Genomic DNA, 14128 nt, shown 5'->3' on the forward strand with positions numbered 1-14128 from the left:
CTGGGGATTCTCTGGTTGGCCTTTCACAACCCCACTATTTCATGGCAACAGAGGGCTCTAAAGGGGTGGTCAGAGGAGTGCTCAGGTAGGTGTGTGGGAGTTTCCATCAGTGCAACGACGGTGGAGAATCCAGACCAAATCTCCACCGTGCGCATTCCCCCCAAATATGCCGATTTGGCTATCGCTTTCTGTAAAAAGAGGGCGACCCAATTACCACCCCATAGACGAGGGGATTGTGCGATAAACCTCCTGGTAAACGCCGCACTTCCCCGGAGTCACATGTATCCCCTGTCACAGGAGGAGACGGTGGCTATGGAAACATATGTCTCTGAATCTCTGAGGCAGGGGTACATTCGGCCCTCCACGTCACCCGCCTCCTCGAGTTTCTTTTTTGTGAAGAAGGAGGGAGGTCTGCGTCCGTGCATTGACTATAGAGATCTAAATTCCATTACGGTCGGGTACAGTTACCCGCTACCTCTCATCGCCACAGCGATTGAGTCATTTCACGGAGCACACTTCTTCACAAAACTGGATCTCAGGAGCGCGTATAACTTGGTGTGTATCCGGGAGGGAGATGAGTGGAAGACAGCGTTTAGTACCACATCCGGCCATTATGAGTACCTCGTCATGCCGTATGGGTTGAAGAATGCTCCAGCCATCTTCCAATCCTTTGTAGACAAGATTCTCAGGGACCTGCCCGGGCAGGGTGTGGTGGCTTATATCGATGACATTCTGATATATTCTACCACACGCGCCATGCATGTGTCTCTGGTGCTTGAGTGACTGTTGAAGCATGACCTGTACGTCAAGGCTAAGAAATGCGTGTTCTCCCAACAGGCCGTCTCCTTCCTGGGGTATCGCATTTCCACATCAGGGTGGGTGATGGAGTGTGACCGCATTGCTGCCGTGCGTAATTGGCCGACTCACACCATGGTAAAGGAGGTGCAGCGGTTTTTAGGGTTTGCCAATTACTACCGGAGGTTTATCCGGGGTTTTGGGCAGGTGGCTGCTCCCATTACCTCACTGCTGAAGGGGGGACCGGTGCGTCTGCGGTGGTCGGCTGAGGCAGGCAGAGCGTTTTGTCACTTGAAGACTCTGTTTACCGAGGCTCCAGTGTTGGCTCATCCGGATCCCTCTTTAGCATTCATGGTGGAGGTGGACGCATCCAAGGCTGGGATTGGAGCCGTACTCTCACAGCGCTCGGGCGCGCCACCGAAGCTCCGCCCCTGCGCTTTCTTTTTGAGGAAGCTCAGCTCGGCGGAGCGTAACTATGACGTGGGGGACCGGTAGTTGCTGGCTGTCGTAAAAGCTCTGAAGGTGTGGAGACATTGGCTTGAGGGGGCTCAACACCTTTTCCTCATCTGGACTGACCACCGTAATCTGAAGTACATCCGGGCGGCGAGGAGACTGAGCCCTCGCCAGGCAAGGTGGGCTGTGTTTTTTACCCGATTCAGATTTACGATCTCGTATAGACCAGGTTCCCAGAACGCTAAGGCAGACGCACTGTCTCGTCTGTATGATACAGAGGAGCGGTTCATCGATCCCACCACCATACTTCTGGCCTTGTGTCTGGTGGCACTGGTGGTGTGGGAGGTGGACGCGGACACCGAGTGGGAATCTCGGTCAGAGCCTACTCCACCTCAGTGTCCAGCTGGACAAAAGTACGTCCCGCTTGGTGTTTGCGACAGGTTGATTCGGTGGGCTCACACATTACCCTCCTCTGGTCATCCGGGTATCGATAGGACGGTGCGATGCCTTAGGGGGAAGTACTGGTGGGCCACTTTAGTGAAGGTTTATGTCTCCTCCTGTTCGGTGTGCGCTCAGTGCAAGGCTCCTAGACACCTGCCCAGAGGGAAGTTACAACCCCTCCCCGTTCCACAGCGGCCTTGGTCACACCTGTCAGTGGACTTCCTGACCGATCTTCCTCCGTCCCAGGGCAACACCACGATCTTGGTTGTTGTGGATCGGTTTTCTAAGTCCTGTCGTCTCCTCCCTTTGCCCAGTCTCCCTACGGCCCTACACACTGCGGAGGCCCTGTTTACACACGTCTTCCGGCACTATGGTGTGCCTGAGGACATAGTTTCTGATCGGGGTCCCCAGTTCACATCCCGGGTTTGGAAGGTGTTTATGGAGCATCTGGGGGCCTCGGTCAGCCTGACCTCGGGTTTTCAGCCCGAGAGTTATGGGCAGGTGGAGAGAGTAAACCAGGATGTGGGTAGGTTTCTGCGGTCGTATTGCCAGGACCGGCCAGCGGAGTGGGCAAGGTACGTTCCATGGGCAGAGATGGCCCAGAACTCACTCCGCCACTCCTCAACTAACCTTTTGCCCTTTCAGTGCGTGTTGGGGTATCAGCCAGTCCTGGTACCATGGCATCAGAGCCAGACCGAGGCTCCGGTGGTGGAGGAATGGGTGAAGTGCTCGAGGGAGACCTGGGAGGCCGTCCACGGGCACCTGAAACGGGCCGAAGAAGGCAAGCGCTGACCGCCACCGCAGTGAGGCCCCGGTGTTCGCACCAGGGACCGGGTCTGGCTCTCGACCCGAAACCTGCCCCTCCGCCTGCCCTGCCGGAAGCTGGGTCCGTGGTTTGTGGGGCCATTTAATGTTCTGCGGAGAATAAACGAGGTGTGTTATTGGTTACTGCTCCTCCCTTATTACCGTATTAACCCCTCGTTTCATGTGTCTCTCCTCAGGCCGGTGGTAGCTGGTCTGCTTCAAGAAGCTGAGGTACGGGAGGTCCCTCCGCCCCCCCTGGACATCGAGGGGGCACCGGCGTATGCAGTGCGATCCATACTGGATTCCAGGCGTTGGGTGAGGGGCCTGCAGTACCTCGTGGATTGGGAGGGGTACGGTCCGGAGGAGAGATGCTGGGTGCCGGTGGAGGACGTCTTGGACCCATCTCTGCTGAGTGAGTTTCACCGCCTCCATCCGGATCGCCCTGCGCCTCGTCCTCCGGGTCGTCCTCAAGGCCGGCTTCAGCGCGCGTCGGGGGGGGGGGGGTACTGTCATGACTACCACCGAAGGTGGCTCCTCTCCCTGTTCGGGCGGTGCTTGGCGGTCGTCGTCGCCGGCCTACTAGCTGCTACCGATCCATTTTTCCTTTTCGTTTGTGTCTGTTTTGTTTACACCTGTTTACGTCTTAGCTAATTTCGGTGTGTTTATTAACCTCCGCTGCCTGCTATATTTTGTGCGGGATTATTTGCTGTTGTTGCTCTGCTAGGGGTGCGTGTTTGCGCCACAGGGTTTTTTTCCTCACGGTCGTGATGTACCGTTTGTAGTGTATTTAGGAGTAGAGGTTTCTCCTCCGTGTGTTACGTTTATTTCCCTGTGTGTGGCGACTTCGTTGGGTGTGTTTCCCCACCTGTTGTTGTCATGTTTTGGGACGTTCAATAAACAATTGTGCTACTGGAAATTCCTTGCTGTCCTGCTCCTGACTCCTGCACCTACCTCTTCTTAGGAGGCACCTAACAGTATCCATAGTCAGAATGATTTTTCAGTGCATGGTGATTGAACAGGTTTCCTGTTATATTCATCAGAGGTGTATGGAGGGGGAAGTCTTTGAATCCAAAAAATAGTCATTATACAGATGTTTAACAAAACATGCACACCATCGTATTCATACCTTGGTTTTTGTAACAAATTTGAATGAAAAAAAAACTGTTTTGATAATGGTTTTCATACACATACCTTGTCAATATATGGTATATTCATTGAAGAGGTAAGGGAGGAGGATGGTACATATGATCTGCATAACATACCATACCAATTGACATACCTTTGTATGCCTTCTTGTCTGTATACCTGCAGACACAGACACAAAATTGAGCAGTTCAGTCATCTGCACCCAATACAGCTAGCCTTCAACATATTCTTATAGCCTACAGTACATATTCTTACCTCTTTATTGATTGATATACATTGAATGGTGTCCATTTTCTGTTTTAGAAAGATTTGTACAAATATGAAAAGATAGACGGTATCATCATAAAACAATATCAATTTAGATCATACAAGGGACAAACCTTACCTTGAATTGAGATCTTTACATTTTTCAGTTAAGTGACTGCACCTGCTGTCCTTTCAAATTCAAATCCAAATGTTTCAATTGGACAGTTAGTTTCCTGCAAGAACCACCACTAACTAAAGAGGTTCCTCGATGAACCCCACCTCCAATGGGGTTCTTAGAAGAACCTTTTGGGGGCAATTTTCATTGCCAAGAACCCTAAGGTTCTTCAAAGAACTTTGAGGATCTTAGAAGAACCCTTGTTGAACCCCTCATTTTAGAGTGTATAATATTTTTATATTAGACCTCTACAGTAACATCATAGGCAACCAACAGTACACAAGAATATTGTATTCTATTGCCAATTTTCCAGTCAGCTACCAATACTAAGCTCAGACAGTCTTGGTTTGTCATAACACTTGTGACCAGTCTCTTACCCACGGCATGCAAACAATCACAAAGGAAAGGAGAGCTCTAGAAACTGATGTTTGTTACTCTTTGCATTGCTGCCTGTATCTCCTACCTAGATAGATATACACTGAGTGTACAAAAGATTAGGAACACTTTTCCATGAAATAGACTGACCAGGTGAATACAGGTGAAAGCTATGATCCCTTATTGATGTCACCTGTTAAATCCACTTCAATCAGTGTAGATGAATGGGAGGAGACAGGTTAAAGAAGGATTTTTAAGCCTTGAGACAATTTCGACTTTGTGTATGTTGGCCATTTGGGGGATGAATGGGCAACACAAAATATTTAAGTGCCTTTGAACAGGGTATGGTAGTAGGTACCAGGTGCACCGGTTTGTGTAAAAAATGGCAACGCTGCTGGGTTTTTCACTCTCAACAGTTTCCCGGATATATCAAGAATGGCCGACCACTCAAAGGACATCCAGCCAACTTGACACAACTGTGGGAAGCATTGGAGTCAACATGAGTAGTATTTTACTTGCTGACGTTCACTTTTACCTGAGTCATTTTCTATTAAGGTATATTTCCTTTTACTCAAGTATGACTATTGGAAACTTTTTCCACCACTGATTGGAATGGATGTGATCAGACAACTGAAACCTTGTCTTCTCTAATACACTCTTAAACTGACTGGAAATGGAGCCTTGGAATGAGAGCGCAATATGACAATGACCTATGAGGGAAGATCAGTGGTCTACAGTGGATGTAAATTGTAAAGTGATTTGCTAGATAGAGTAATGCGATAATTAAGCAATAAGGCCCGACGGGGTGTGGTATGCCAATTTACCACGGCTAAGGCTGTTCTTAGGCTCGATTCAACCCTGTCAGCTGGTCAAACCCCAGAGGTGCTTTATTGCTATTATAACTGGTTACCAACATAATTAGAGCAGTAATAAGAAATGTTTTGTCATACCCGTGATATACGGTCTAATATACCATGGCTGTCAGACAATCAGCATCCAGGACTTGTATCACCCAGTTTATAATTTACTGTAAACGTATGAGGAGGCTGTTGGCCCAGTATTGTATCTAGATAGAGTAATGCTATAATTCACTGTATGTGGAGGCTGTTGGCCCAGGATTGTTGCTAGATAGAGTAATGCTATAATTCACTGTATGAGGAGGCTGTTGGCCCAGGATTGTTGCTAGATAGAGTAATGCTAGAATTCACTGTATGAGGAGGCTGTTGACCCAGGATTGTTGCTAGATAGAGTAATGCTAGAATTCACTGTATGAGGAGGCTGTTGGCCCAGGATTGTTGCTAGATAGAGTAATGCTAGAATTGACTGCGTGAGGAGGCTGTTGGATTGATCCCTGCACTCACAGTACTTCTACACCACCACATTAAAGAAGACAGTTTAGATTCCCTTCCTCTGCTTCCTCAAAACACAATCAATATGGCAACAATTCGTCATATACTGTACCAAAACATCCAACAGAAATCTATTAATCAATCAAATGATCAATAGCCCCTTCAGCTCAGTCATTTTTAGGGTAACATTTTCACAGACTACAACCGCAGATAAACCAATGAGAAAGATATTTCACCGGATGAACAAATGTGAAGCATCCGGTTGGTGTTTCCACTTACTGCCAAATATGGTGATGAGAGGAAGCCCAGTGGCCGTCAGCGGGAGAAGATGGAGCGAGATGGATTTTGTCCGCCATTCTGCTAATTTTGTCATCAATGAAACATTTGATCTCAATACAGTTTTCGGTTTCCAAAACTGGAATCTGTTATGAACAGCGTGGACTAAGTTTTGTAGACTTTACCCTTTGACAAAGTTTCCAAAATTGTGTTGTTTGAAGGAGTGCGAGGGCGAATTGAGTTATTGCACAATTCACAGAGTAGGCGTTCCCTGGAGAGCTACCCTCCTGTAGGTTTTCACTCCAACCCCAGTTGTAACTTACCTGATTCAGCTTATCAACCAGCTAATTATTCAAATCAGGTGTGCTAGATAAAGGTTGGAGTGAAAACCTACAGGACGGTAGCTCTCCAGGAACAGGGTTAGAGTGAACACCTACAGGACGTTAGGTCTCCAGGAACAGGGTTGGAGTGAACACCTACAGGACGGTAGCTCTCCAGGAACAGGGTTAGAGTGAACACCTACAGGACGGTAGCTCTCCAGGAACAGGGTTAGAGTGAACACCTACAGGACGGTAGCTCTCCAGGAACAGGGTTAGAGTGAACACCTACAGGACGGTAGGTCTCCAGGAACAGGGTTGGAGTGAACACCTACAGGATGGTAGCTCTCCAGGAAGAAGGTTAGAGTGAACACCTACAGGACGGTAGCTCTCCAGGAACAGGGTTGGAGTGAACACCTACAGGACGTTAGGTCTCCAGGAACAGGGTTGGAGTGAACACCTACAGGATGGTAGCTCTCCAGGAAGAAGGTTAGAGTGAACACCTACAGGACGGTAGCTCTCCAGGAACAGGGTTGGAGTGAACACCTACAGGATGGTAGCTCTCCAGGAAGAGGGTTAGAGTGAACACCTACAGGACGGTAGCTCTCCAGGAACAGGGTTAGAGTGAACACCTACAGGACGGTAGCTCTCCAGGAACAGGGTTAGAGTGAACACCTACAGGACAGTAGCTCTCCAGGAAGAGGGCCCTTCAGTAGATAATAAAAAAGCCCCATCACTTATTAGGAGTTGTAGTTTATCGCTTATTCTAGGAATTGCCAAAGACAAAAAGTATCGTATAATCTGGTACAAAATCCTAGAATATTTCATGTTGATCTATTCAAGTGATGAGAGTCAATATACAGGCAAGAATAATACCGTTAACACTGATTCAGAACTCTGCATTAAAACATTGCACAACAATAAATAGTTGAAACATTAAAACAAGTCTCTGAAAAAGAGCTGCCATCCAACACACAATACCCCTCAGAAAAAAAGTGCACAGGGACAGTACTGTACCAGGGTAATTATCTGCCCACATATGACAAGTATGACATTACACTGACTGCGGTGCCCCTACCTGTACTGAAACAGCAAGACAGGACTGCAAGACAACTGCAAGTACCACAGTTCAAAACAACCAATAATAAAAAAAACTGTACCCACCCAAAACAGCTCATTAGAGTTAGTACTCTGTCATAATTCAGAATCAGGATTATAAAACAATAAACGTAAGTGCATAGGTTCACAAACTGAATTTTGAAATAATAATGCATTATTACGGTATGGGGTAGAATCAGCATAGTGCATCCAGGAACCATCGCCAGCAGGGAACTCTCACCAACCACAGATGAGCAAGAGCTTAAAGCAGAATAATGAGGATAAAATCCATCACAGAAAACCCTCAGAGAGAGTGAGAGAAAGAGGGAGGGAGAGCGCACGAGAGAGAGTAACAGAGAAAGAGGGAGAGAGATGGAGGTGGAAGAGAGAGATGGAAAGAGAGAGGGAGGAGGAGGAGAGCGAGGGACACGAGAGAGAGGAAGAGAGTCAGTGGACTAAAAGAAACATCTCCGTGGTCTGTTAAATGCCACTCAGTCTATATTTAGAAAGATGCCAAAGGAAAGTCTCGCTGTCCTCTGGTGATATGGAATCACTGCCTTATGTTCTTATTGGACAAAATAGCTTTGCGTTTAAATATTAAATGATTCACACATAACCTTAAATAGTACCGTATCTTACAGTATAACAATCTCTATAACTAGGTATCTAATCATATCACTAGGACACAGTTTTTTTCTGGTCTGGTCACGTGGTCAAGAAAAACTCAAGGCCCCAGTCATAAGGTATCACTACCTACCTGATATACCAATAGGTGACGCTGAGATGATTCAACTGCGTTACGTGGAACTACAATCACACAATCAATCACGTCCACCTTATTTACCTCTGTGTAGTTGACTCCCTCGAGTAAAGAGAGGTTATGGTCAGATAATCAAAGCTGTGGTCTGGCTATAGCTCATTGGTAAAGTTTCCCCACTGTGGTAAGACCCCAGCCGGATGACCACATGGTCCACATTCCCTCAATTGGATTCCTCATACCAACCATTCCCTCAAATGGATTCCTCATACCAACCATTCCCTCAAATGGATTCCTCATACCAACCAATCCCTTAGATGGATTCCTCATACCAACCAATCCCTTAGATGGATTCCTGATACCAACCAATCCCTCAAATGGATTCCTCATACCAACCAATCCCTCAAATGGATTCCTGATACCAACCAATCCCTCAGAAGGATTCCTCATACCAACCAATCCCTCAGATGGATTCCTCATACCAACCAATCCCTCAAATGGATTCCTCATATCAACCAATCCCTTAGATGGATTCCTGATACCAACCAATCCCTCAGATGGATTCCTCATACCAACCAATACCTCAGATGGATTCCTCATACCAACCAATCCCTCAGATTGACTCCTCATACCAACCAATACCTCAGATGGATTCCTCATACCAACCAATCCCTCAGATGGATTCCTCATACCAACCAATCCCTCAGATGGATTCCTGATACCAACCAATCCCTCAGATTGACTCCTCATACCAACCATTCCCTCAGATGGATTCCTCATACCAACCAATCCCTCAGATGGATTCCTCATACCAACCAATCCCTCAGATGGATTCCGCATACCAACCAATCAGATTAAAGACTTTTAATCTCACATGACAGATGCCCATCTCCCTCTCTAACTAACTCCCTTCATAGGGTATGGAAGTAACAGTAATCTCCACACATCTAAAGGAAAAAGTGCACTTGGATTAAGGGTTTAGTGTACTTGGATTAAGGGTTTAGTGAGAGTCTTGTTGCTCATTTTCACACACTGACATAAGATAAATTATTATGCAAGTATTTCTTCATTGAAATGTCTGACAATATGAGTCTTCAGCCATAGTTGCTAGCATTCATTCTCTGAGTTCAGTTGAGGTCACAAACAAACAAATCTCATGCAAAAAGGCAGAGACAGTAATGATTATAATATTGGCAGATCCTTGAGCTGATCTCAGACAAAAACAGTGCTAGCAAAATTTGTATACATCAGGTCGAATTTGAAACGGCCACACTAAAACTGGCTTTGCCTTGGTTGAGCTTAACTTCTGATCATCAATGGCACTCAACCAGTGATTATTGTGAACACCGGCAAATCCTATCTGGCAGGTCTGTCACTAACCCATTTGATTTGGCTCAAGACTAGTCTCCATTTTGGCTCTAAGGCTATGCAGTTTCACTCAAACCCCTACCAGTTTGACCTAACAGGAGGGTCACTGTGGGTTTACCCTGAGCCCTGTCTGCAGCAGATGGCGTCCACCTAAAGCACAGTGTGATAATGGTTGACACTAATTAAGACCCCGTAATCCCTCCACCAGCAAAATGAGCAAAAGGAAAAGCCTGTTTAAACACTCATCACCCATCGCACAGTAACTTTTCACTGGGACTCTGAAATGGGGATTGTAGAAGGCTGCATCCCACCTGGGCTGTACTAGGGTGTCTAAATGGGAATAAGGATTTCATGTACATCTCCGTGGGCCTGAGTGATGTTCAGAATGGAGTACAGGTGGTAGAGCATATACTGAACACAGTCTGGATGATACCCAGAGAGCAGAGACTCCGGTACCTGATGTTGCCGATGAGCGTCTGCTGCTCGTCAGTGGTGAGGATGTCTGGGAGGACAGAGGCCAGCCAATCAACCTTCTTCTCCGCAGCATACTGCTTCAGCACCGCAAACAGCCTCTCCTTCACCTCAGGCTCCTCCCCCAAAATCTGGTCAATCTGAAAGATATCAATAACAATTGTTGTTGAAGGGCGCATAGTACACAGCCTCCCTAAAGAAACATTGTATACATTTACAAAGAAGCTTCCAATTGTCTGACTGAGGAAGTAAGCTCAGTAGGCTTGCATAATCCTTTTTGAACAGCAAGGTGTCTTTTTCAAACTGTTGTTTTCTCTGGACATCAATGTTCCCATGTATAATCAATAACATCAATGTTCCCCTGTATAACTCAAACAACAGTTAGTTTAAAGAAAGCCTCACCTTCCTGTTGAACTCCAGGGCCTTGTGTTTGCGGTCCTTCCTCATCCCGTCTCCCCCAGACTGTAGCCCATCCATACTCCCACTGCTGCGTACTTTCTGTCTGGGCCCCAGACACAGCACCCCCAGCCTCAGCGTACGCCCCAGGGACGCCTTGATCAGCGCTGCCGCCATCTCGTGCTGCCTCACCGGGATCCCGTTGACCTCCATGACGTAGTCACCGGCCCGCAGGCCACCCCGTCCCGCCGGAGAGCAGGGGGAACAGTCCTCCACCAGGAGGGGGCAGTCTCCTACGATGGTGAAGCCAAAACGACCATCAGGACCCGGGGTGATGTCCATCTGAGAAGCAGAGATTGAATTCTTATTTCACTTTCACTGTATTATATCAAGATAGAGAGAAAACATTTTGACTAATGACTTGAAAAGTATGGCCTTGCCAATGAAATTAGCACGGCAAATTCAGCATTGCCACTACAGTTTCTGGGGTTACATGAGGTATCAGAAATACAGCGAGTCAGATCTTCAGTAGGCACAAGCAGTAATATCGAAACATTGACAAAAAATCAATTAGAAGTATCAAACATTGTGCTACTACAGTATGATGGTGCCAGGTGAGTCCCAGTCAGAGTGAGTTCAGACCTGCTGGATGCGAGACACCACTCCGATGCTGGGAGGGATGTTCCTCTGCGCCTGAGCGATGGAGATGACAGCCTGGACTCCCAGAGTGGACACATTCTGGCCCTCGATCTCCAGCACCTGGTCAGAAAGACCGTTTAATGAAGACACCCAGAAACAGCTTTTCCAGTATAAATCCCTGATCATACTATTACACTATCATCATAATATTATCGAAGTATTAACATAATACTATTAACTGCATATTTGTCAATTGACTTGCCGTGTTAAATAATGGTTAAACAAAGGATAAAAATAATTTCGGTTTAGTTTAGGACCGAGAATCTCTCTGACCTGGTCACCTGGCTGCAGCCCTGCCAGGTAGGCACTGCTCCCCTCCTCCACAGACAGGATGTAGCTAGGACCACTTCCTCCCAGCTGGAAGCCAAACTCCTCTGGCCAGCCCTGATTGGATGTCGGCATCGCAATGACTACATGAGAGAAGAAGAAGAATGACGAAGAGGAGAGGAAGATGAAGAAACACACAGAAAGATGTTCTGGATTGAGATGAGAATGAGAGAAGCAGAATGGTGCTCTCAGTGGGGGGCTGATCTCCTGTCGAACCCTTGGGGTCGCTGACCTTGTTCACAACTCCAAAGGCATCTCAGAGTATTTGACCTTGAGGAGCATGAAGTGCTCTCTTCCAAAGTTAATCCATCTTACTGTACATCGAAATTCACTGACTCTCTATCTGACGGAGGGCTCTGACGGAGGGCACTCTATTGCCTGCATGAGAGCGACTCAAGCATAAAATATCTGCCATAACCAAACACAGAAAACACATTTAAATCCAGGAGTGCAGGTTATCGTGCTTTTTGTGGTAATACACTCCAATCCCTAATGCTTAATTTGTGAACCTTTATAACATTCTATAAACATTTCAGTCATTTAGCAGACGCTCTTATCCAGAGCATCTAAACAGGATCAGCATGTATTGACCTTCACGAGTTTGCTTCCAAAAACATCCCTGACATGACAGGTCACACATGCCAAATATAGAATTATACAAATATCTAATCTGTCTGAAAATGTAACATGAACCTTAAAACAGAGCCAGTGTCTGCTGTTCAACCTTCAAAGCCTTGAAACAGTAACGTGTCTCAATAAGTGAATGACATTCAAACAGACAGACTTACAGTCATCTTTAGATGGATAGCGAGGAACAGCAGGCTTGTTTTGGTTCCTGAAAGAGTATCTGCCTTTCTTGTTCTGTAGAAATTTCTTCATCTTGTATCAAACTGCAGGTGGCCTATCTGTGAGCTAGTATCCAACCCGGCTGTACAGTAAAAAAGCCCCTTGGACCACACCAACAGCCCCCATTCAAACAAGAGGGGTTGTCAATTCAAAATACTCCATCTTTAGAGTCCTCCACAGAGTCATCCACAGAGTCCTCTACAGAGTCATCCACACTGCCACCGCAACACAAGAAAAGGGTGACAGTACATGAAGACTTGTCACAGAGTTACTCCAGAATCTCCTCCCAGAGTGTGCCCTTGCAGTCTTGCAGCCCGTTTGCACAGTGTTAATGATAAAACTGGGACGCCCTCGCTCTACTCCGCTCCTTAATAAAACCGCTCTCCAAAAAGGGCCCCCATTTTCTTCTATAAATACTCCTCTGTCTTTTTTTCTGCTCTCTCTCATGGCTAGGTGACGTCCTCCAAGGGACGGAGACTGGCCCAGAATCACTGTGTGTGTCATTCAGAAAGGGGTTGATAAACACTAATTGGAGCGTGTGCCTGGGCGCTCTTATGTGTCTGGTAGTCTATAAGTGTGTGTGTGTGTGTGTGTGTGTGTGTGTGTGTGTGTGTGTGTGTGTGTGTGTGTGTGTGTGTGTGTGTGTGTGTGTGTGTGTGTGTGTTCCTCAATGCTCAGCCCCATTGAGAAGGAGCAGTGGCAATTTAAGACTTTGCTCTGGATTAGTGGGATTATGGGCTGAATTTTTAAATCTCCCTCCACCCCCATCAGGGCAGGGACAAAGGCACAGGGATACATGCCCCCCTTTATTAGTGTTAGGGTTGTGGAGATATCCACACAGACTCACCCACAGTGGTGCGTATGAATGCCTCTGATTTGGGTTACTTTAAAACAGTGCTGCAGCAACTTGTCCCTGAGGCAATTTACAGTAAAATAGAGTATTGGGCAACACAGAAGCAATCAGCAGGCTAGTTACTAGTCACATGGCCATCAGTCAATGGTAATTGAGAACTGCCAGTGAGTTGAGTGAGAACTGCCAAGGATTTATTGTAGAGAGAGACTTTTATCGGAGATGATTGATTTTATGGAGCATGGAACAGGACTACTGTGACAGTAGTTTAGCATTTTTCTTCTAAAGGAAATCATTAATAATATTGTAATAACAAAGTCATATCAAATGGATATAGTAACAGTAATAACATATGGTTTATAATGGCCTAAATACTGCTAAGACTGCTAAGACAGCTAAGACTGCTAAGACAGCTAAAACAGCTATGTAAGTTACTTATTTTCCAACACAGAAAACAGCAAAGGTGAAAAAAGTACCTCATAGTTGAGTAAAAGTAACAGCTCAGTCCTAGTTATACATACTGGGCCAGATGAATTATTCAACAGCCATGCTTGTATCTCCAAACAAACACTGTTCCCTTCAATCAAACTCTCATCTTACACCTTGCCCAACCCAAGATGGTCACTTGACTTGTATATGGGAATATGGGAGAGCAAGAGAGACCGAGTGACATTATACAGGTCATTGAGCCTGAGGTAAGACGACTGAGCCTGGTTGGTGGGTACCTGACTGTTTTGGCAAGACATCAACCTGTTTAAAGCAGAGACAGACTAGAACAAAATGAAAGCAATATTCATTCCCAGAGCCAAAAACAATCAAGTCATTTAGATACTGAAACAAATTACTAGAATTGCTAAAGCTGATAGGACCCATCATCATGTAACAACCGCCTGAATTGAAGCAGGGGACTCAGTGTGAAAGTGAATATATTGTGGAGAT

At 46.3% G+C, this 14128-nt stretch overlaps 1 protein-coding gene across 1 annotated transcript in view; it reads right to left on the reverse strand.

The window, feature by feature from the left end:
* The window catches only part of LOC106609649 (delphilin), a 49088-nt gene extending 36192 nt beyond the window's left edge, over positions 1 to 12896 (reverse strand). Inside the window, 5 exon segments of the mRNA XM_045724134.1 lie at positions 10057 to 10211; positions 10474 to 10809; positions 11110 to 11226; positions 11440 to 11576; positions 12282 to 12896. Of these exon segments, the coding sequence (XP_045580090.1) occupies positions 10057 to 10211; positions 10474 to 10809; positions 11110 to 11226; positions 11440 to 11576; positions 12282 to 12372 (836 nt within the window). The 5' untranslated portion in view covers positions 12373 to 12896.
* Between the last annotated feature and the right edge of the window lie 1232 nt (positions 12897 to 14128).

Source organism: Salmo salar, chromosome ssa01, assembly GCF_905237065.1.
Source record: "Salmo salar chromosome ssa01, Ssal_v3.1, whole genome shotgun sequence".
NCBI classification, from domain to species: domain Eukaryota; kingdom Metazoa; phylum Chordata; class Actinopteri; order Salmoniformes; family Salmonidae; genus Salmo; species Salmo salar.